This window comes from Felis catus, chromosome D2 (genome assembly GCF_018350175.1).
Source record: "Felis catus isolate Fca126 chromosome D2, F.catus_Fca126_mat1.0, whole genome shotgun sequence".
In the NCBI taxonomy this organism is placed as follows: Eukaryota; Metazoa; Chordata; class Mammalia; order Carnivora; family Felidae; genus Felis; species Felis catus.
In genome coordinates, this window is record NC_058378.1 from 27,866,851 (window position 1) to 27,890,652 (window position 23,802).

Genomic DNA, 23,802 nt, shown 5'->3' on the forward strand with positions numbered 1-23,802 from the left:
GATCATGAGATCATGACCTGAGTGGAAATCAAGAGTTGGACACTTAACCAACTGAGCCACCCAGGCACCACAATGATCCTTTTATTTTCAAGCAAAGGTTTGACTATTAACATTTTGAAAATATTATACCAAATATATGTGATTAATACACTGATCCACCATTTTTTATCCATCCTATTAAATAGCAAAGATATCAGTTGAGTGATTTTCAGGAGCAAGAATTATATTCCAGTGTCTTCTCCCAGTTTTTTGTCTGATGTATAAAACTCATTCAACCTCTCTGGGGTCAAACCTTACTGAGTGTCATAGTTTAAAGAAATTGCAAAGCTTGTTTTAATAATAGAGTGATACATAAGTCTCCAATAATACTGCTATCTTTTGTGCAGGAGGCAAAGCCCAGAATTTTGAAATACTAAGTCCTAAGTATATGAGGGTCAAAAAGCATTCTATAGACTCAATGTCAAAAAGAAAGGCTCCTGGGAGGTTTTCTTTATGACCTTTTTTTATAACAAGGAGAAATAGTAAAAAAAAAAAAAAAAAAACAAACCTATGTCCTTTGGAGAATTACACAAATATGAACAAATAAAACTGTGACTGTTGAACTAATTCCTCCAAAATCAAGAAGAATATTAGTATCCAAATTCTAAAGAATTTTTTTTTTGGTTTCTTAAACCTTGGGCAACTCACTTAACATCTCTGAATTTCTTCTCATATATAAAAATAGTCTAATAATTCTCATGTTGCAAGACTGTTGCAAGACTTAAGTATAACGCTGGTAAAGTACCTGCCATATCACAGATGCGTGAGAGACGGCCAGCTCTTCCTCAATGGACTTTGTTACCAAATGCACACATGTACCCTGCACAGAATGTGGGTTCATGTTCAGATGATTTGCATATGTGCAGAAGTAGATTCAGGACTTGAATGTAGCTTTCAAACAGCAGGGATTGAAAAAAAAATAAGTTACGTTTATTTGTGAGGTATTTAACTTACATTATCTTCCACTAGGAAAAGAGTAGACTTTTGTCGTGGCATTGGTACAACGATTTTATTTCCAAAAGAGTAGGCCAAAAGAAAGATTAAATTTACTTTTAAAACTATACACTATGCACTGTCATATTGATATGTTGATACTTACTACAAACAAAACACTTTTACTCTCATAAATTCTCCAGCCTAGTTCATTCTATCTCATGGAGCAATGATCTTAGAGCTTCTGGATCTCAACACAGTCCTGTTTCACTCCCCTGGATCTGTTTTCCTCTGCACACTGCCTTTTATATGGGCACATGTGATGATAATGGTATGTCTACTCAAATTCTTTCTAATTCTCCTCGTCCCATTCTCCCTATGTGACCCAAAAATCATACAGTATTTTACTTTGTTGAATACTGTCAGCAAAGGCAACTTTAGAACAGAAATTATAAAATTAGAACAAAATAATGATTGTTGGTCTCTCTATATTTGTTTACATTTATTTAAGTCTATTCCATTGCTCTTTTTTTTTAATGTTTATTTATTTTGAGAGCTGTCAGCACAGAGCCTGATGTGGAGCTCAAACTCACGAACAGTGAGATCATGACCTGAGCCAAAGTCAGATGCTTAAATGACTGAGCTACCCATGTGCACTGCCCTCTCCCGACCATTGCTCTTTTAAAATTGACTCCCCAGTCATTGCCCTACCAAGCTTATATTCCAAGAGACTGGGAGTCAACTGCCAGTACCAAGCTTCTGGTTCAGTGTGGATCTGGAATTGGAACGATCTCCCTTTGAAAAGAATGCAGAAATTCCCCCTTTGAAACTAAATTGGAATATAAGGGTCAGTGGAAATGTCATTTACAACACATAAAATGAGAGCTCAGTGCTTTTAGTTACAGAACTCTGGTTGGAACCTTGATCACAGCACAAGAACAGGATAAATGATTGCTTAGATTTGTATAACGTGCTTTGGTCAGTGAGGTTGTTATGACAGGATACAGAAGCTTTCAGTATATCTGGTTACAGGTATTTTTCATTTAATCCTCAAGGCAAAGTTCTTGAAAAAAACAGTCACAGATATTCTCCATTTGGCTAAATATCCTGGTACCGACAGATATTTCAATTTAGACTCACATTTAAAATGACATTTAAAAGTAGTGTGACCAACCAAATATTTTTCAGCACTAATATTACTTTCTGAATTGCATAGTGATATCTAAAGTTCTAAATCTCTCTTTTTTTAAAATCCATGTGTTTAAGATTCATGTATGTGCTAATCATCTGCAAATTCAGGATAGCCTATTTATTACTTGTCAAAAAATCTGCGATAAGTTCTATTAATATTTAGCTTCATGAACCTGACCTAACTGAAAAAAAAAAAAAAAAACATGTTAGAGAACTCTGCTAAATTGCTTAAAAACTTAAATAACAGCATAGATTCTGGAGATGAAAAGCAATATTGAAAAATGACTGGTAGTAAAAAGTATGGTAAGATTCTGTGGTAAAAGTCTGTGAAGTGGGGGCCCCCCAGTGTCTTTCTTTTCTACAACTAAGTTTCTTTTCAACTCACAGTCTAGGCCCCACTCTCTCCTCCTTCGCCAGGAAGCCACCAGAACCTCTTTTGTGAAGATCACCACTGACTTCCTAACTTCCGACTCCACTTGGCACTTGCCAGTTCTCATCCCCCTGGACCTCTCTGGAGCATGTGGCATTGCTGACCACCAGGCTGACAGGTTCCACTTGCTAGGCTTCCACCAACCCACACATTCCTGACTTTCTTCTTACTTTGATGATTGTTATCCCTTAGGTTCCTCCTCTTCTCTCCTAGATGTATTTTCTTAAGGTTCTGCCTTTGACCCTTTAATTTTCTCTTGCCCTTTAGCAAATTTGTCCTACATGAAACAGTTCCAACCATCACCTCTATATGAATGGCCGCCATATCTCGCTATTATATCTCAAGTTTTGAACGTGTTTGCTAGAATCTAAACTTTATGTTGAGAGTAACTCAAATATATTTAAAGCATTGCCTTAATATTTCAATAGTGCTTTAAATATATTAATTCTGTCCTCAGGTGACTCCTCTTTCATTATATTTCCAATTTCTTCTAATAGAACCACCATCTTTCCAGGTGCCAGACTAAACCTCCAAATTTGTCCTCTGTTGCCTCCATCATTACTGTAAGCTAATGTGCTTTCACTTTCTGGTCAATTTATTTAGTCTATTTACAATTTGTCCCATCTTATAAATTTTTACTCCTATGTCCCTTATTCAAGTTATGACTTTTGTATATAATATTTTATAATCTCTTAACTGGTCCTGCCTATCACAGTTTCCATTCAGTTGACACACACAGTCCAGGTTAGTTCCACGGAAGCAGGAATGTGATAATGTCATTCTTCTGCTCAAAACCTATCATGACTTGCCATCCTCTACCAAGTTCCAAATCTAAATTCTTTGGCTTGGCAGGAAGGGCCAAGTCCTGTCAAATGTGTATCCAGTCTCTTTCTTTTCCACAGCCATGGCCTCCCACTTGTTTGCAAATGGGGCAGGATCTCCTAGGAGGAATTTGGAAATGTGTGGAGGCATTTTTGGTTATCACAGAGACTGAGCTGGGAGGTGGTGGTTGTGTATTTAATGCCTTACATTCTGAATTTTGTGGCATGTAGATCCCCACCATTGTGTCTCACACAACAAAGAATTATTCCACCCCAAATGCCAGGAGCTTTCCTGCTAGGAGATGATGCAGCTTACACAGATTCAGTTACTCACTTTTAAATTTTCTTGCTTTTCCATCTCCTTTTTCCTTTTCATATTTTCCCAAATGTCCAAATCGTGTTTATCGTTTAAGGCTTATAGACTATGTCACTCTTCTGAGAGCCCTCCCTGAATCCCTTAACTGACATGAATCTCTAACTCCCATGACATTTTAACCTATTCCTCTCTAATACTACTTCATTTTTACCTACATAGTACATTTTCCCTTCTCATTGGAAACAGTGTAGGCAAAACTCCACCTTTGTTTGCCTCTATAAATAGAACAACGCCTAGGCTGGCACAGGGCATTTATGCTAATATGCTTACTATTACAGCACACACCATGAGTGTAAATAAGGGTTCCAGCATAGTCTCTGGATTAATTTGGAAATTCTTGCCTCTGCCTACATATTACATCATACTTAGTCCTGGCTACTTGCATTTAAGTCATTATCTAATTTGCAAACTCACTTCCCCACTTGAATTTAATGTTTCTGACTTCTTTTCCACAATTTCTGTCTCTTTTTCTAGGACACGATGCCTCAGATTTTCTTAGATAAGGCCCTTTCGTGATGAACCCAGACCTTATTCCTCAGAATTGCTTTAGTGAGTACTCCATAAATCCCCACTTCTTGCCCCTGGGTCACCCTAGCTTCATGGGTTATCCAGGTAGATGATCAGCAAATATTTGTTGAGTGAAGAGATCCTTGGAGTGAGTGAAAGGGAGTAGCTGACTGCATAATTGGGACAGGATGCAGAACAATGATAGTACAATAACAGAGCTTAACTTCCAGCTTGGAAACAACTGTGTTCATAGCTGCACTCAATCACAATGTCCCCACATAAATATCATGGCACCACCAGGAAGAGACTGACCCTAGGCTTCCCGTCTGAAATCACCCGAGACAGTCTTGAGAATCAACCATTCAATCACAATCAGCTTCTTAAAAAAAAAAAAAAAAAAAGATCATTTCCTGTTAGCTTTTTTACGGTCTTAGATGACTCTTGGTTTCCAAAATCTTAGAGTATTTTTGCCATTCTCTTAAGAGAAAAATAAATTAGTAACAATTGTAAAAAGCCTGTCTGTCACAACACTGATAGTACACTCTGGGATTCTTAAATAATATGATTATTTCAAATTGATATTTGAGTCTTCTATTGTTTAGTTGCAAACAAAACATCCATCACCATCATCTATAGAAAATGAAAGAAAACATATCTGCTTCCCCAGAGCATGATTCTGAGAAAATTAAGTGCTTTCAATTCATAGATATGACAGCTTCTTGATCACAAAAACAAACAAAACCCCCATACACATAAAGATATGTTTTTCCATTTGAAAGACATACCCCCAGGGCGCCTGGGTAGCTCAGTCCATTAAGCATCTGACTCTTGATTTTGGCTCAGGTCATGATCTCACGATTGGGTTCGGATCTTGCCTGCACTGGGCTGCACGCTGACAGCACAGAGCCTGCTTGGGATTCTCTCTCTCACTCTCTCTCTCTGCCCCTCCCAATCATGTGCATTCAGGCATGCAAGCTCTCTCTCTCTTTCTCAAAGAGACAGGAGACTTCAGTTGACACACACAGTTTAAAAGAGAGACAGAGAGAGAGAGAGAGAGAGATAGTCCCATAGCCTTACTGGTGTATACTAAATATAGTAACACATCATAACGTAATCAGAACAAGCTGCTGTTACAACAAAATAATCTTGTCCATGCAGAGGGAGATATTGTCAGTCACTTCACAAGATGTGTACTTCAAGGAGACAGTGTCATATGGGGACATTTTATCACTTTGGTTAGAAACTGGGAATTTTTATACCTCCCAGAGAACAAAAAGGATGAGGAATCGTGCTGGCTTTTGGTATCTATTTCCCAATGTCTATAACACAAAATAACTTTGTGCAGATGTAATCATTCACTTCACAAATACGTACCAAGCACCTACTACCTGTCAGGCATTATTTTTAGGATACCTCAGTGGACCTGAAATTCTTACCCTCTCATAGAGGTTATACTTTTCCATGTTTAAATATGAATGCAGGTGATATCCAGAGCACAATCTCCCCCAGGTATTTTGTTTGTTTTATACTTCACAAGTTTCTATGTCTGGGGCAAACTTGACTTTAACATACTCAATATACAACCCTTTTAGAAAGTAATTATAGATTTATAATAAGTAACTTATGAAAATGTATCCCCAAGTACATCACTGAAAATATACTTGATATCTTTGCAAGTTGTTTTAGCTCTGTCAGGTCATCATATAACATAGCATTTGATGAGAGGCATAAACAGAAGATATAACAAAGCTGTATTAGATATTCATTCGTATATGACAGTGATTAGAAACTTAACTTGATTTTGTTAAATCTAAGCACTTGTGAAAGTCTGCCTACTTAAATATAAGTGTATTCACCACAGGGAAAATATCCTAGGTTTTTTCCATATTTTTATTAATTAAAGAATCTTCTTTAGAAAAAGAACACTCAAAACAACCAGTACTTCTACCACCCCAATATGAAACTCTATTTCTAACGTCTTTGACAAGGTGCAGCCTTTCTTGGCTTTTGATTAAATATGTCTGGTGAGTAGGTAATAGTTCACTACACTTAAAACAACTCATTCTTCTTTTGCTTAGCCCCTAAATTGCAGGGCCTGAATCCAACATGGAATTTTAGATCTGGACAGCCCCAGACCAGCTACTCTGGAAATTTCCCCTATTTCACAAGCTAAGTATCATAATCATTTTAAAGATGTAAGATGGCCCCCATGTCATGCTACTGATATATAGTTGAGTCACCTAAATTAGTATTTTAATTTTCTGGATTCTTCAGGCTACAAATGTTTTTGAAAGAAGTTAAGTAGTGGGGAAAGGAACATAATCCACATGGGATTGGGAAAGTTTTATTTTTCCAAGTGAAGAATAACCATATAACAAGCTATTATCTACTTTCATTATTAGTTCATAAATAAAATGCTTTTGATGAATATCAAAGTAGAAAGTACATCAATTTCTCATAAAAAGTTGAATGAATTTTACTTTATGAAAAAAGCTAACTATTACTGACCCTAATTTCAGTATAGACCATGAAAACGCTTTTTTGGACCAGTGTTTGAACTCATTGAACTAGATACAAAACCTCTCATTCCTGATGTGCCAGTGCTTTTGATATAACTGATGTTTTTCCTATCCACCTTGTGCACGTATTTAACCTAAGGTCCTGACTTTATATTTACCCTTATTAAATTTTAGTTTATGAGGTTTCAAACATTAGTCCAAATTACAAACATATTTTAGAACCTTGAATTCTATCTTTCTCATTTCTGTGCCATATGCAAATACAAAATATTTACTTTTAAAATATCCCTCCAAGTCACTTGCTGAAATAGAGTAACTATTAAGCCATATGGACTAGCTTTACCCTTCCAACAGGTTGAGTTCAAACAGTTATACTATTTTAGAAATGCTATCATTCAGATCACATTTCTCTGCTTTATATAAAAGATCCATTAGAAGATCTCAGGATTGGGAATTAAAAAACTTCTAGGTGAACTTCTTACCCAAGGCTTATACTCCCTTTATCACAGCTTAGTCAAATGGTCACTCTCCGTGTATTTGAATGTCTGTGTCATTGAGAAACTCCAAATTCCTCCTTCTCAACAAAGTCCAATTCCTTTCAAGATAGCACTGTTAGAGAGCATCTCTCATTTTGTGATGAGGGGATGTTTTTATTCTTGTAGCTCTTACTCAATAAGCTGTAGTTCTGCCCCTCAGGAATCTTCAGAACAAGTCTTTCACATCATAGGCCTTTAGAGATCTGATGGCAGTGACCATGTTTTTTGAAGTCTTCTTACCTTTACCTTGGTATAATCCCTGTTGTTTTTATGAGTTTTTCATATGACATAGTTTCAAGTCATGTCACTATTCAGATCTTCTGCTAAATATGCAATGGGCAAAGCATTATCGTTGTAGCCCTTCAGGCACAGTGAGAGCCAGGATGAGCCAACTCACTGAAACCTGCATGAACTCAATCATTTTTAACAAACAGGAATTAATGTTACCCCATCAGCAGCTCCTGACCCTGTGTTTCTCAGCCTCACTCCTGGATCAATCTAGCAAAATTTTTAATTGGTTGGGTTTTATTTGGAAATTGAGAAAATACCTATTTCTGCTTAACTTAAGAGTTGTAAAAGAAATGAAATGGACTGTAAAACTGTCCTCTTTGTGCTTTGTCCCTGTCTCACTTCCTGGAAATAACTACTATTAAAATTCTTGTGAAACTTTTTTGAAAAATTTTCTATGACTACACAAACATATGGCTCAAACTATCTCCTTCCCCCCCTCCCCACATAAATGGGATAATATACATACTCATTTAAAATTTGCCTTTTCCACTTATCTTGGGTATCTTCCATACCAAAACATACTTTGAGCCGACTTACTACTTTACACAGCTTTAACATTCTCTGCTAACAGACATTAGGATGGTTCCAGCTTTTGCCACTGTAAGTCAAGCTGCATAAAAACCTTACTCATAGACTTTTATGCATGTGCACATATACAGCTGTACCATAAATTGCTGGAAGTTGAATTAGTGGACCTAAATGCATGTGCATGTTTTATTTCAATAGATTTGCAAAAGTAGAACTTACCCATATGGGTACTCACACACACACACACACACACACACACACACACACACACTCACAATTGGGGTACACTCCAGAACTACTAATTCTAAATTTCAAGATGTACTGTATTAAAATACATACAGTTTAAAAAATAATTTTGAAGTACAGAGAAGGTTGAGAATATGTTTTAGAACTTTTTTTTTAATTTTTTTAATTTTTTTAATTTTTTTAAATTTTTTTAATTTTTTAACTTATTTTTTTTAATTTTAATTTTTTTTAATTTTATTTTTCAGAGAGAGAGAGCACACAAGCACAAGTCAGGGAGGCGCAGAGAGAGGGAGGTAAAGGATCTGAAGCAGGGTCTGCACTGTGAGCACAGAACTGGATGTGGGCTCGAACTTGCTAACTGTGAGATCATGGCCTAAGCCAAAATCAAGAGTCGGCTGCTTAACCGGCTGAGCCACCCAGGCACCCTAGTTTTAGAACTTATTCTTTGATGAAAAGATGTTAAATCATAGTAGTTTTTTTTTTTTCTGACAGCTGTATCACACTGTTGATTCACATTAAGATTAATATCAACTAAAATCTCTAAGCCTTTTGGAGGGTACATTTCTGCTAAGCTATAACTCTTCCGTTCTCTATTTTACAATTTGTTTTATAGTGTTCCATATATATGGTTTAATATTTATATCTATTACACTTCATCTGGATACCGAAATTTAGTCCAATTCTGGAAATCCAAATTCTTTGTTACTAGATTCATGCAGCTAATATATGCCCTTTATTCTTATTTTTAACTGAAAATTTTAAGAATTTAAAATTTTAATAAATTTTAAGATATATATTAATTTATAGTCTTATCCAAATCATTAGGAAAGCATTGAAATGAAATAAATCAAGAGCAGATCACTGAAGCCCACCAGTACAGATCCCACTGTTGGTTAGCAACTATACATTAATTGCCCATTTTAAGGATTATTTTTTTCATAACTATAACTCTAGTTATACTGTAATTTTTTTTTCATATTGCCAAAAGAAGACACATCTTGTTAGGAAAAGTATAAAAGGTGTTGCCAAAAGCCTTGCTGCCCTCTGTAAATATAGAATAATTATTCTATATTTATATGCTGCATATATATGTTGCATTTCTGCTAAGTATAGGGAATATACATAGTGAATAAGGAAGACTAAATCATTGCCTTCGTGAACTTTATGTTTGAGTGTCGAAAGTGTACAATAAAAGTAACAAAATAATATAAAATATAATCTCAGGTTGTGATAGAGACTCTAAAAGAAATAAATATGGTGATATAATGGGGTATAGCTGGAGAAGCCATTTAGGGAGATTGATCTCTGAGAAGATGGTATTTCAGTGAGTCCTTGCAAACTGAACATAACAGAAGCTGGCCTCAAGAGAAAAACTGCCCTGGGAAATTAACAAATGCAAGCTCCCTCTGATGGGAAGGAACTTACCGTGTTCTAGAAACAGAAAGGCCAATATGCAGTGATCTAATGAGTGAAAAGGAAAACAGTACAGCATGGGACTGCAAGTTAGGCAGTAGGAAGTTTATAAAAGTCTGAAGAAGTCATAAAAAATGTTTGCATTTTACTGTAAAAGCTAAAGAAAGCAATTGCTATGATAAACATCTTTAAAATTTATTTTGGTTTAGATAGAAACTAGGTTAAAGAGATATAAGTATGGAAACCATATGAGATGGTATTTCTGTGGTCCAAGATAGAGGTGATAGTGGGATAGGATGAGATGCTGACAGACAAGATGGAGAAAAGTATATAGATTCAAGATAAATATTTTTGGTGAAGTTGCTAGGACTAGTTAATGGATTCAATGGGAAAAACAGCCCTCAGATATCATTAAGATGTAAACTTCACAAAGACAAGGCTTTTTATCTGTTTGTTTTCTTCATGATTTACCTTACAGATACATAAAGAATACCTACTACGTAGTACATGTTGAATAAGTATTTATTGAATGAAGAAAAAAAAACTTCCACATTTTTCCCCAGAACAACTAGGTGAATAACCATGCCATTAACTAAAATAAGGAAGATTAAAAAAGTAGCAGAATGAGATGGGAATGGAACAATCAGGAGATCCATTTGGGCTATTTTAAGTGTCTTCTACATATCAGAGTGGAAATGTCAAGGCTATCCTAAATCTGAGTGTGGTCTTTAGGGGAGAGATCTGGCCCAGGGAGAAAAGTTTGGAAGCCATCAGCATGTAGCCATGGAATTTATTGTAATAAATGATAAAAAGCTTAAGAGCCCTGAAGGACAATATAAAAAAAAGATTGATTATGGAGATACATAAAACATTTAAATAAGCATTTATCAATAAAACATTTATTAATGGAAAAATCTAATATCTCGAAAAGTCATTATTCCTAAAACAATCTAAAATTCAAGACATTTTAACAATTTCAATAAAAATTCTAACATACTTCCATGGAACTTGACAAGTTGATCCTGAAAGCTATATGAACAAGTAAAAAAGAAGAAGAGCAATAATTAAAAACAAAATAAAACACCACCAAATACAACAAGAAAAATGAGGTGAGCCAATCTGCCTAGAGATACCAGATTTAGTATAAAAACATAATTAAGACATTGCAATACTGTTGCAGAGATAAAGAAATAGACCAGTGGAAAATAATAGAGAGTCCAGAAGCTTGTATGCTCTGAAATGTATTTCAATTTACCTATCAATCTATATTTACATATGGAATAGTAGTAAGTAAACTGTACACATTTGATATATATTTATTACACCTGTATAATGCATCATATAAAACATGTGTATGTATGCACATACTATAAATATGTATAGTATATACGTATGTGTATACAAATATATATAAAACAACAGAAATGTTTTTAAAAGTGTGTGTGTGAGAGAGAGAGACAGACAGAGAGAAAGAGACAAACAATGATAACATTTCACATTAATTGGGAAAGCGTCAACTATTCAATACATGATAATGGCCCAATGGTTAGCACTTTAAAAAAAAAATCCCTACCTCAGATTAGACATGAAAATAAATTTTAGATGAAGTAAAGATGTAAATGTTAAATAATGATACTTCAACCTTTTTTAAAGACAATGTGAACCAATGATACAAACCAATGAACCATGATACAGGGTAGGTGTTCAATATGTATCTATTGAAGGAATGAAAAGATGGATCACTAAAGTTCTTGAAATTTTCTATGATTAAAATAGTACTTTAAAAGTTAAAGGAAAAGCTGTAGTCAACAGAGGATATTTTTAACAAACCTAAGCAATGCCACAAAAAAGAAAAAGACATCCCAACTAAAAATTAGCAAAAGATTTAGGCTATTCACAGAGTTAGAAAGCCAAATGGTTAACAAACATATGAAAAGATGCTTTATTTAGTAATCGGAAAATTATAAATTGAAACCAATGAGATATAGTTAATACTCTTCAGATTCAAAAGACATTTTAATTTTTTTAAGTTTATGCATTTTGAGAGAGAAAGAGAGAGTATGAACAGGGGAGGGGCAGTGAGAGAGGGAGACGGAAGATCTGAAGCGGGCTCTGCACTGTCAGCTCAGAGCCCAACGTGGGGTTCGAACTCACAAACTGTGAAATCATGACCTGGGTGCAAATCAAGAGTTGGGCACTTAACCGACCGAGTCACCCAGGCGCCCCGAGACAATTTAAAAAGTGACAGCGTCAAGTATAATCCACAATGTGAACTCTCCTAGACTGCTAAGGGGGGGTAGAAATGATTCAACCACTTTAGGGACCCTGCTACACTCTTCCTCGTGAGAGCTCATAGAAAACTGACATCAGTGGCGAGACACCACTTCTCCAGACACCACTTCTCCAGACAGTTTTTATTTGTTACTCAATGTTAAACCTGAAGGAAGAGTCTCCCTTACTTTTGCTCAATATTCTTAGAGATGAAATTGTCAACAAGGCAAATCAAGAATTTAACACATATTCTACTTTTAGAAAAATGAGCATCTCATCAGATATCCAGTCTCTAATCATTGTTATAGTTCACATCCTTACAACATTTGTGATCTCTATTCGGAAGTAATTATCTGTATTATCTCTTGATTATTCTAAGACAGGGTGTTTAAGATTGCCCTTCGATGTATCCTGATTCATGGTTCAAAACACTAGTCCTAGAAATACTTCCATAATAATGCATTGCTTTGAAGGTAAACAAACAAACAAACAAAAACTGAATTGCAGACACAAAAACATTTCTTGGCTTTTTTCAAACTCATGTCTTCTTTGGATGAAAGATAAAAAGAAATTATTCCTTTCTTTTTAAAAAAAATTAAACATTTTTCAACATTTATTTATTTTTGAGACAGAGACAGAGCATGAGTGGGGAAAGGCAGAAAGAGAAGGGACACAGAATTCGAAACAGGCTCCAGGCTGTGAGAGCCTGATGCAGGGCTTGAACTCATGGACTGCGAGATCATCACATGAGCTGAAGTTGGATGCTCAACCGACTGAGCCACCCAGGAGTCCCAAAAGTTGTTCCTTTCATACTCTGAGATTTCAAAATAAATAATGACTAAAATAAAATTGTTGGACAAAGCTCTGCTTTGATTTCACACTATACTTTTCTCTCACAAGATTCTGATATGGTCCCTGAGACAATGTTACAAGAACTAGGTTCTAAGAATAAACCATGACCTTAGGACAAATCATCTTCTGCGTTTAAAATAAATATTTCAATATATTTCCATATATATATAAAAGGTCAAAAGCATTATATATAATTTTTATAGTTAGTGTAATGAAAGAGACAGCAATTTAGTCATCATACCTGTGGACACAAGGTTTCCAGGTGATTGGCCGCAACTTTAACAATTTTAATCCCATCTTCATTTGTTGACATGGAACAAGCAAGATTTGCCACCTTAAATACAATCCAAAATAATGGAAATTAGTTCACATTATTAAAGAAATGTAGAAACATTTGTTATCCTAAATAAGTTAGGGCATGTACATACCCACTGAAAACTCTCAGTGATAACCAGTAGCATCCTCATAAATGTCACTGCTTTCTGTTTTATGGAAGTATCTAGAGAATCTATTAAAACGGTTAACAACAAAGGGCTTGAGAAAATTGCTTAAAACAAAAAGGAAGACTGGTGAGTGAATCATTCGACTCTATCCAGTCTCTTGGTATCGACATCTAACCCATAATAAGATGTTAACTATTATGGTTTCCTATAGGACTGGAAAAAAAAAAGTTTATTTATGGATTGAATGCTAATAGGTTCTTGGAACCTCACATGATTATGGTTTATTTTAAGTTTGTAATTGTTTTATTATTTTTTTTATCCCCCTGCGGTCTATTATGCATACTTAAGTTGCATTAAGCATGACTATATCTTTACTCATGTTTTATTCAGCATCAAATATATTACAAAGCTGGACAAATACAAGATAATTAAATTCTTCTTCCTGTTCTTGATTTTCCACTACAACTTCATGCTCATTGTTTGACATTCCAGCAATCAATTCAATTCAAGCATTAGTAACACCTAAATTCCTTTATACATTATTGCTTTTGAAACCTGCACTCTTTTCCAGTGAAATAATCGCCTTTACGTCCTTTACCTAAGTCCAATATTTACTTTCTTTATACCATGAAAGAGCCACTGGAAAGAGCATGGGATTCCTTTCCCTTTCTCTGACACTAACTTTTATTCACTCTTCTTGCTAGTAGGTAAATGGGTATGTACAGTGTTCCCTCTGATCTACAAGATGCGTCACTGTCTTCATCATTGCAAGGAAACAGCTTTTTTTTTTTAATCATTTTGCTAACTTTCCTAATGTCTCTGTTGGTTACTATATAGTTCAAAACATTACAGGATTTATTCCGCCAATCCAAAATGAATTCAGTTTCAGAGAAACCACATGTTAGCTGCAAGCAATGGTAGGAGACAAGAAACACACCCTTGGATCACAATTATAGGGCACCACAAAATGTGACTTAAGTGGATTTCCAGTCTCCTTTTTTATAGCATTACTTTTACTATATGAATAGTGAAACAATTCCTTGATTTGCATTTACATATAATGAAATAACAGCCATACATTATTTAACTGGGGAAAGGCATTGTTCACTTTATTAATGTACATGAAAGTGGCTTATTTGAAAAGGGCTTTTGTTGGCTTGAAGGTCACAGTGCTTCAACTTTCAAATCTGACACACAATTAGCACATTTGTGAATTATTTGAAAAGGGCAGTAGTTTCAGTGCCCCTCTCTCCCAACCCCCAAGCCCTACTCACAGAGAATGCGATTCAGCAATCTAATCACGTTGCCACGTCTTATAATAATTTGCACTGCACTGAAGAAAATCTCTATCTGTAAGTTTGACCACTGTTTGTATTAAGTAAATTTTCTTTAAATATATAAATAATTGGCTCAATCTTTCAGTCAAATCAGATACATGCTCGTTAATCCAAAGTTTAAAAATCATAAAAACATGCCCCATATACTCTTCTCCTTTATTTTTTAATGTATCATCTTTCTCTTTTTTTCATTTTTTTAGTTTATTTATTTATTTTTGAGAGAGAAAGACAGAGCAGTGGAGGGGCAAAGAGAGAGAGTGAGAGAGAGAATCCCAAGCAAGCTACACGCTCAGTGTGAGGCTGACTCAGGGCTTGATCCCTCAACCACGAAATCATGACCTGAGCGCAATCCAAGAGTCGGATGCTTAACCGACTGAGCCACCCAGGCGCCTCTCTTTTTCTCTCTTTTAAAAGCAGACATTCTTGTGCTGGAAATTTGCTAGTCATGTTTATTGTAATCCAGTTCAGTGACTAACACAATATGGAAATGATGCTAAACACAAAATTTCTGTTTATATTAGTGGACTTAAGTTTCACAAACTCTCAATTGAAAATACAGTATGACTAAGTGTTTCCTACTCAATTAATGATCATCCTAACACGCTATTTTCCTTTATGCAGACATACCTGAAATTCTCCTTATAAGAACTGTTTTATGTCAGATAAACTTTCTAAATAATCAGGTACTATTTCCAGAATAAGGCAAATGGAATTTTAGTGACATTTTATACAAATTTGAATTTATGAGATAGCTAGTCTTCAGTAACAAAACAAAACAAAATAAAAAGTTAACTGATAGAAATAAAATCTCTTTATGTTTTTAATCTAAGTGACTTGTGACATATTTTCCAAAGCCACATCAATGTGTAAATGAAAGCCAAATTTCTTCTAAGAATATTCCTAAATTCTGTGTGGCTTTTTAGAAAGCTAGTTATGTTTCTAAGCACAGCATGAAGGCAAATTCCTACTAATCAAAGAAAACAGCATGCATATAAAATATTTTGTATAATAGCTTGATATATTTGGACATCCGACATCTTTTGTATATCTAATTTTGACAATGTTTCAAAGTCTGTGTAAAGTTTCATTATTCCAGAGATCCTTGCAGAAAGTTTCTGCCCACTAAGGGAAATTAGGACATAAGGAGGTTTTAGAGACAAACAGATCTGGGTTTGAACTTGATTTCCACAACTGATAAGCATTTGACCATGGGCAAAATGTTAACTTCTCTAAGCTAGTTTTGGAACCTGAAAAATGGGTATGATAATACCCATAGCAGGGAGTGTTTTGAGGATTAAATGAGAGGGTGTGAGGAGATGGCCTGATAGCACTAGGTAGGCTCTTGACCTTGTATGAATTTCCTTCCATTTCACCTATCTCTCTACCAGTGGAGGGTGGGAAAGAATAGTCACTCCTTTAAGAGGTTTTATAGAATAAAAACCTTAAGAGCCTAAATAAATTTGACAAAATTTCTAATCTGAGAGCCACAAACTGAAACGTTTTCATGATTCATGCAGGAAATATGAGTATAAAATCTTGATGTAACTCAGTGGTTGGTGGGTTTGTAGGTCCCCAGGAATAGGTGAGTGTGTATGCCCTCCCTAAAGGCATAATCCCTAAAGGCATTAGATCTCATGAAAACAAGATGGAATTAAACAAAAAGCAAAAACAAACAAAAACCCCCGCTACCAACAATAACAGCACTGCCTTCACCAAACTGTCTGTTGCCTTAAGTTCATAGGTCAACAGCTTGTGATTTCTGATCCTATTCTCTAATCCTCTACTGTATAGATAAGGAAAACAAAATCAAACTGGGAGAAGAAACATAAACCATCCAGTGACAAGAGGACTATTAACTAAATATGTGTGTGCTCTTTTGTGCCACCCTGAACTGAAAGTATTGACAAAGTTTCCTGCATTGAAATGATCGACCAGACTTTTTACTGATATTGTACTACATTTTTAGCCAGGCCCATGAAAATCAGAGTCTATCTAGTCTAGTTTTATCCTAAAACATGGGACCAAAGGGACTCAGGTAAATTCACATTTCTTAAAAAAAAAAAAAAAAAAAAAAGGGCCAGGACACAATATTCTTTCATTTTCATAAAAAAATTAAACTGTATCATTAAAATCATTACTGGCACTGTATTTAATAACTGTAAAAATAAATTTGAAAACCTTTCAACAGCGACATGTCATGTTACTGAGAGGGGAGTGAGGGAGGGATTTTTTTAATTTTTTTTTTTAAATCAGCAACTTTCATGTGACCATTTCTCCTGCTCACAAGTCCTTCTGCCCTCTATGATGTTATGATTCATGTCCATTCTAGACCCTTTAAACTTGACTAAATGTACTGCCCTATCAGGTTTGTTAAAAAAAAAAAAAAAAAAAAAGTTGAGTTGTAGAAAACAAAGCCTGATCAGATGATTCTTCAACTAATTAATATTTGTTCTCATCCTGCTGACATTTGTTCTCCTCTTCCTGTTCCTAATTCAAGTTTTGTATACCAATTTCCTTTTAATTTTTTTTAATGTTTATTTATTTTGAGAGAGAGAGAGAGAGAGAGAGAGAGAGAGAGAGACAGAGACAGAGACAGAGAGAGAGTATGCAGGGGAGGGGCACAGAGAAAGGGAGACAGAGGATCCGAAGCAGGCTCTGTGCTATCAGCACAGACGCCGACGTGGGGCTCAAACGCACAAACTGTGAGATTCATGACCTGAGCTGAAATCAGACACTTAACTGACTGAGCCACCCAAGTACTCCTTGTATACCATTTTATATGTTCCTGTCATCTTTTGATTCTACCCTTTCACATGGCATAGAACAGGGTACCCTTCACTTTCTAACCTATGGTCTTATGTCAGAAATTCTCTACTCTGGAATCTGTAGAACCCTGCCAGTCAGGCTAGTTCTATCCCTTGCTTTTCCATCAAGGTCAGGGAGATGGCCATGCTTGACCCAAAAGAATGACTCATTAATGGTAAAGCTGAGGATAGCTATAAAGAAGATATTTGGGGATTTGAAGTATTCTCAGGGACTTTTCAAATCAGTCTACCATCTATAGGCTCACCTCTGCTTTTCATCATTACTTTGTTCTGATCTGGTAAAGGACTATATTTTAAAAGTACTATATAACAGAGCGTGCTATATTTGAACATCCTAATCAAGTTTTATTTGAAGTCTAGCAGTACTAGTTGTCCTCGAAGTCAGCTTAGACAACTGAAATGCTATTGTTGCTATGAACAAGCTCGCTGTTTGGACAGCTGTTCATCACACAACATTCAGTCTGTCACTATGGAGTTCTCACACAGGTATTTATCTGTGATATGATTTCCCAAGAATATGAAGCAAACTTTGATGTTTGATGAGATTTCCATTGCCACATGTGCACTGTTTGTATGTAGTTCGCATAGCTAATTGTAATATCATGTCACTGTGTATCTTAGCAATCAGTGGGCAATAAAGGTCACTGTCTCATTTTCCTTCGGTTTCCTCTCTGTCAGATGGTCATGCAACTCCTGTGTAAACACTTTCAAGACAGAGAATTTCAGAGACAGAATTTTAGAGTCACTAGCATATCAATGGTAATAGGATGTGATTGTGCAGGGAGTAAATATTCTTAGAAAAGTACCTGAGACATCAATATTTATTAGGCTGATAGAAGAAGATAACCATACCATAAGTCTTAGAAAAAGTGGTCGGGGATAGAGAAGCTTACCCACAATACTCTGAGGTCATAGAGGCTGGGAGAAGAGAAAGTTTCAAGGAGGTGATCTCAAATATTAAATACTGACAGGTCAAGTAAGTTACCCCTGAAATTGTCCTTGATTCAGCCACATGGAGGACCATTCTTCGAGTGTTGGAGTGGAATGTTGATGGTCAAACTAGCCTAGTGTGGTCAGAGAACTGTGTAGGTGGTGAGGTGGTCTTGTGTGTTTTATGACTCAAAGCAGAGAACTAGAGACTACCTGAACAATACTCGCCCTCTCATTCCCATATCTATCCATTTCTTTTTATTTCACCTCTTAAACACCTCCTGAATCATCTTTTCTTGCTCCCCACCCTCACCATGCTTAAGAGTTCTTTTTCTATCTTTGTTTCAGATATTAAACTTACTTTCAGATATCCATACTTCCTCCGCCACAGGATACTTGCACATGCCATTTTCTTTAGCCTGAAATATGCTCCCCTTCTTTTTCACCGTCACCCTTATACCCCTTATACCTGCTTAACTGCTGTCTATCAGATCTCTGCTCAAAAGTAAGCCATTAAACCAACAGATTACCAAAGTAATCAGTTTTCACCGATACCACATCTCCCACCCACCCTGGAGACTTCCCTCTGCCCAAGTCAGGTTTTTTTTTTCCTTTCACAGCATGAGTCTCAGTTTGTGATTACACATTCACTGAAGAGATTATTTGATTTGTGATCATTTCCTCTGCTGTGTAAGTACAGAGTCCTTACCTGTGTTTGCTCATCATTGGGCCCTCAGTTCCTAGTGCCTGATACATGATAGCCAAACAATAATAGTTCTTTGGTGAATGAATACATGCATGAATGCACAAATTAATATGCTTAAGTACGTGTCATTCCCAAAGAGAGAATGCAAAATGGAGCTTAGTAGAAGGAAACTGTAGCAAAAATTCAGGACAAGCAAGAAAGGGGAACGAAATCTCTCTTTGAAATTCATTTTCAATATTCCACAAAGGCTTAGACAATTGGACTTCAAAGAAAAGTAACACACTTTTCTTGTAGTCTGGTCATCATACTTAACAAAGCTCGGGGGGCAGTTTCTTTCAAGTTTTACTTTCACTTAAGATATCGAACTGGGAACAACTGAATATCTCCCAACTTTGCTTTTAATTTATTTATTTCTAATCAAGTAAACTAATTGTTCAAAGGGCCCAAGCCGGCTGCCAAATGCTGGAGTGTATGGCAGATGGAAAGAGGCACGAAAACTGCCATCAACAAACCCAGGAGCTTCGGGTCTCCTGCAGAACATAATGTAATGAATGCTTTGTTTCCAGAGGAGCCTGGCTCAGAGCCTGGCTCAGAGCCTCCTCAGTTCCAGAGGAGCCTGGGACTGAGCCTGAGCCGTGTAGGAGGGAGTCTGTGATGTCCCAGTGTTGGCTTGGATAGTGACTTCTGGCTCGACAAGCCAGCTTTTCTATTTCTCCTGGTGAAACACTGCTGCCCTGATGCTCTTTGTGGTAACAAGAACTGAGCATGAATTACAAGTTTTTAGAGCGTTCCAGGAATAGAATTGTGCTAGAGAAGCGCATGGCAAGATGCAGGGGACAATTGTAATCAAGTAACAAATGTTGAGTATGCACCTTTTATGTGGGCCAGGAACTGCCAGGGAAATCAAAGACAGTGAAAGCCAATCTCAGGAAATATAATCAATTTAAGGGAACACATGAAAGAGAAAATAAACCTCTAGTTTCTAAGTACAATAGGAAGCTAGAAGTAGTGGAGCTCAGAGAAGCAAGTATATTCAGGGCGTTTCAAGAAAGCAAATTATTATCAAGGAACTTCCTATTCCCTCAGACTTTGCATCTCAAGCCACTTCCCAAACTCTGAATCTTTACTTACACAATCCTGTCTCTGAATTACTTTACTTACTGTGACAATTTACTTGCCTTTGGTTTCCATCTGAGAGATGAGGGACAGACTAGTTATTTGTTTTGTAAGCCCCCTCCCATTTCAACAATTGTCTTTCAGTGATTATGTAACATGATAACAAAATTAGATAGGGATTAGACAGGGGACAGAGCTATCAGGCAATCTCTAAATAAAATATTAGCAACTTAAATCTAGCTGTGTACAAAAACAATAATTATACAACAAGGCAATGTTCTTTCCCTAGGAATAAACCAGTAGCTCATAATTGGGAAATCTAACTATAAAATCCCTTGTTTAACTATATTTCAACAAATTTTGGAAAAGCATTTGATGATAGTTTTATGCCTATTCTTATTAACACAAAATAAATCTAAAGAAGCAAAAAATCTTTAGTGAGCTATGACTAGAAAGAATCATTCTTTTTTTTAAATTTTTTTTAATGTTTATTTATCTTTGAGACAGAGAGAGACAGAGCATGAATGGGGGAGGGTCAGAGAGAGAGAGGGAGACACAGAATCTGAAACAGGCTCCAGGCTCTGAGTTGTCAGCACAGAGCCCAACACAGGGCTCGAACTCACGGACTACGAGATCATGACCTGAGCCAAAGTCGGACACTCAACAGACTGAGCCACCCAGGTGCCCCTAGAAAGAATCATTCTTAACATAAAACAAATTCCAGAAATTTACAGCAAATACCCTGCTCAAAAGTCAAAATTAAGGTAAGTATTTCCACTGTTATGGAGGTTAATCAATATTTTACTGATGGTTCTAGTCAATGTAAATGAACATAAAAAATAACTGATAGCTAAAATATTGTACAGAGGGTGACAAAATTGCCTACCTAAAGAATGCAAGATAATTAACTGAAAAGCTGTTATCACTACTGAGTATTCAGTAACATGTCTTAATGCAGGATGAATAATAACATGTATTACTTTTCTATACATCAGCTAGCATCAAAATAAAAGTCTTAGTAACCCAATGGCTGTCATAGTAGCAAGTAAAGTTATAAATTTCATGGTGTATATACCTATTAAGAAATAGTACAACCATATCATATACATGCATATATGCATATTGTGGTATGCATATGTGTACATGTATTAAATCTTACTTAATGACATAAAAGAACAACTAGATAACTGGGAAGAAATTACATATTCCTGAATGAGAATGCTCAACATTGTAAAATGAAATGTCAACTCTCCTTAAATTTGTGTACTAATTTAATAGACCAAAATGAGCTTAGTTTAATTTTAATGTACATCTGGAAGAATATGTGAAAGAGTAGCAAAGATGATTTACAAAAACAAAAAAGAATAAAGGAAAGTATAGTGACTAATTAAAACACACAGAAATTTAGTGTTTTTCAGAGCAATGGGAAAAAATAATGGTAATGACCCAATTGACTACTACTTGGTGGGAAGTTGGGGGGGAGTTCAATGTATGCAAAATGATTGGCATATATGACTGCATATTTTTTTTAATTTGAAAATAATGAAAACCTATAAAATCAAAATGCAAAAGATAAACAAAAGTATTTGGTATAGGATTTTATAACCCAAACAAGATTGGTACCCCTAAGGCATAAATAATTCCCAAACATCAATGAGGAAAGGGGGCATTAAAAAAATGGACAAAATATTTAACCAGACATTTCACATATGAAATATAATTACTAATAAATACATTAAAAGATTCCCAATATACTTTTTGATCTATAATCAGGGAATACAACTAAAACAAGAAAATGACATTCTTCCTTGTCATATTACCAATAATTATAAAGCTTGATATTTTCCAGTATTGCTGAAGGTATAGAGAAGTAATCAAAGGGTAGATGGCCAACTTTTTAGAAGGCAGCATCGCCTCATCTATGAAAATTTAAAATTTGCAAAACTACAGTAATTCAATTTAATGTAAGCCATCCTTCAGAAATACTTGCATATATAAGCAAACACACAGCAAACATACAACTTTTTGTAAAAGTGGAAAAGGAATCTAAATATTCATCAATGAAGAATAAATTAAATTATGTAATACAATGATTCTGTAAAAAAAGTAAAAAAAGAACTTTCTGCTAACATAAAATATCTCAAATATATAATTTAAGTAAAAAAAATTGTAGAAGATATGTTCCTATTTAAATAAAATTTTCTATTCCAATTATTTATAAATGCAGAATATAAAGTATACAGTGATAAACCCCAACTATTAACATGAATCGTATATGGGAAAAGAAGTGATCTTATTATTGCAATGAACAGAGCACTCCATTTTAACTGTATGCTTCTATAGTGACTGAAATTTTTCCAAGTATCTTTTTTTCACTATATAGTTGTCTAGTTAAGAACAATAAAAGATTACTGATGAAATAGTTCTATATGTGTGGACTTGGAAACATGCCAACAACAAGGAAAACAGAATATATAACATAATCTCATTTATTAAAGATGATGAGTGTGTGTGTGTGGGGGGGGGGGTGTATGAGAAAGTGTGATATCTAAAATGTCATTCACCAAAATGGAAAATTATGGTTAACTCTGAAAAGTAAGACTCAAGATAACTTCAACTTTCCTTCTTCACACTTGTAAAAATTTATAGTTTGAGTTTTTATAATGAGAATGAATCATTTTTACAAGCAAAAAAACCCAAATAATTTTATTTTGAAGAGAATATAAAATTTCTATACCTATATTTGAACTTTTAATATCAATCAGGAGATCATATTAATCATGACACTTAATGCAAAATCTGAGGATCCAAAGCTATTTAAAAGTAAGCTTTCCATAAAATACAGGTATATAATGACTCAGTGCTACTAGATAAAAAATAGTGTTTATGACTTCATATGCTGCTATATTTAAAATGATGATTCACAAATATGGTTGATAATTCAAATAGAAAAACCAGGCATTGTATTTATCTCATGTTTATTTAATATAATGGCAAATATTAAATGAATCAAAGCCCATTGCCAATGACAAATTCAGACCACCTAAAAGAGACCTTAATAATGAATAAAAATTCTCTTTGCTTAGAATGCTAAAGGTATCCTATGGATGGTGTGTTGGGGGGTATGTGTGTGTGTCTGTGTGTTTGTTAGTCTGTCAGCAGCAGATTCAAGGTGATGCTTCTAGTGATAAGGGATTATAATATATTTTTTTATTTTACCTACATTCTCCAACTGTATGCAAATTTGCATCCAAACTTCTTATTCTTCTCCAATGAGTCATTAAAGATGAAAATCTTCTCCCTCTCTCTGCCCCTCCCCCGTTCATGCTCTGTCTCTCTCTGTCCCAAAAATAAATAAATTTGAAAAAAAATTAAAAAAAAAAAAAGGGGCGCCTGGGTGGCGCAGTCGGTTAAGCGTCCGACTTCAGCCAGGTCAGGATCTCGCGGTCCGTGAGTTCGAGCCCCGCGTCAGGCTCTGGGCTGATGGCTCAG

General features: G+C 35.4%; 1 protein-coding gene across 6 annotated transcripts in view; it reads right to left on the reverse strand.

The window, feature by feature from the left end:
* CTNNA3 (catenin alpha 3) overlaps positions 1–23,802 on the reverse strand; it is a 1,783,011-nt gene that overhangs the window by 646,833 nt on the left and 1,112,376 nt on the right. For all 6 annotated transcript variants that reach the window (XM_045040980.1, XM_023240490.2, XM_045040981.1 and 3 more), the window contains one exon: positions 13,195–13,287. In XM_045040980.1, the coding sequence (XP_044896915.1) occupies positions 13,195–13,287 (93 nt within the window). The remainder of the gene's footprint in view (positions 1–13,194; positions 13,288–23,802) is intronic.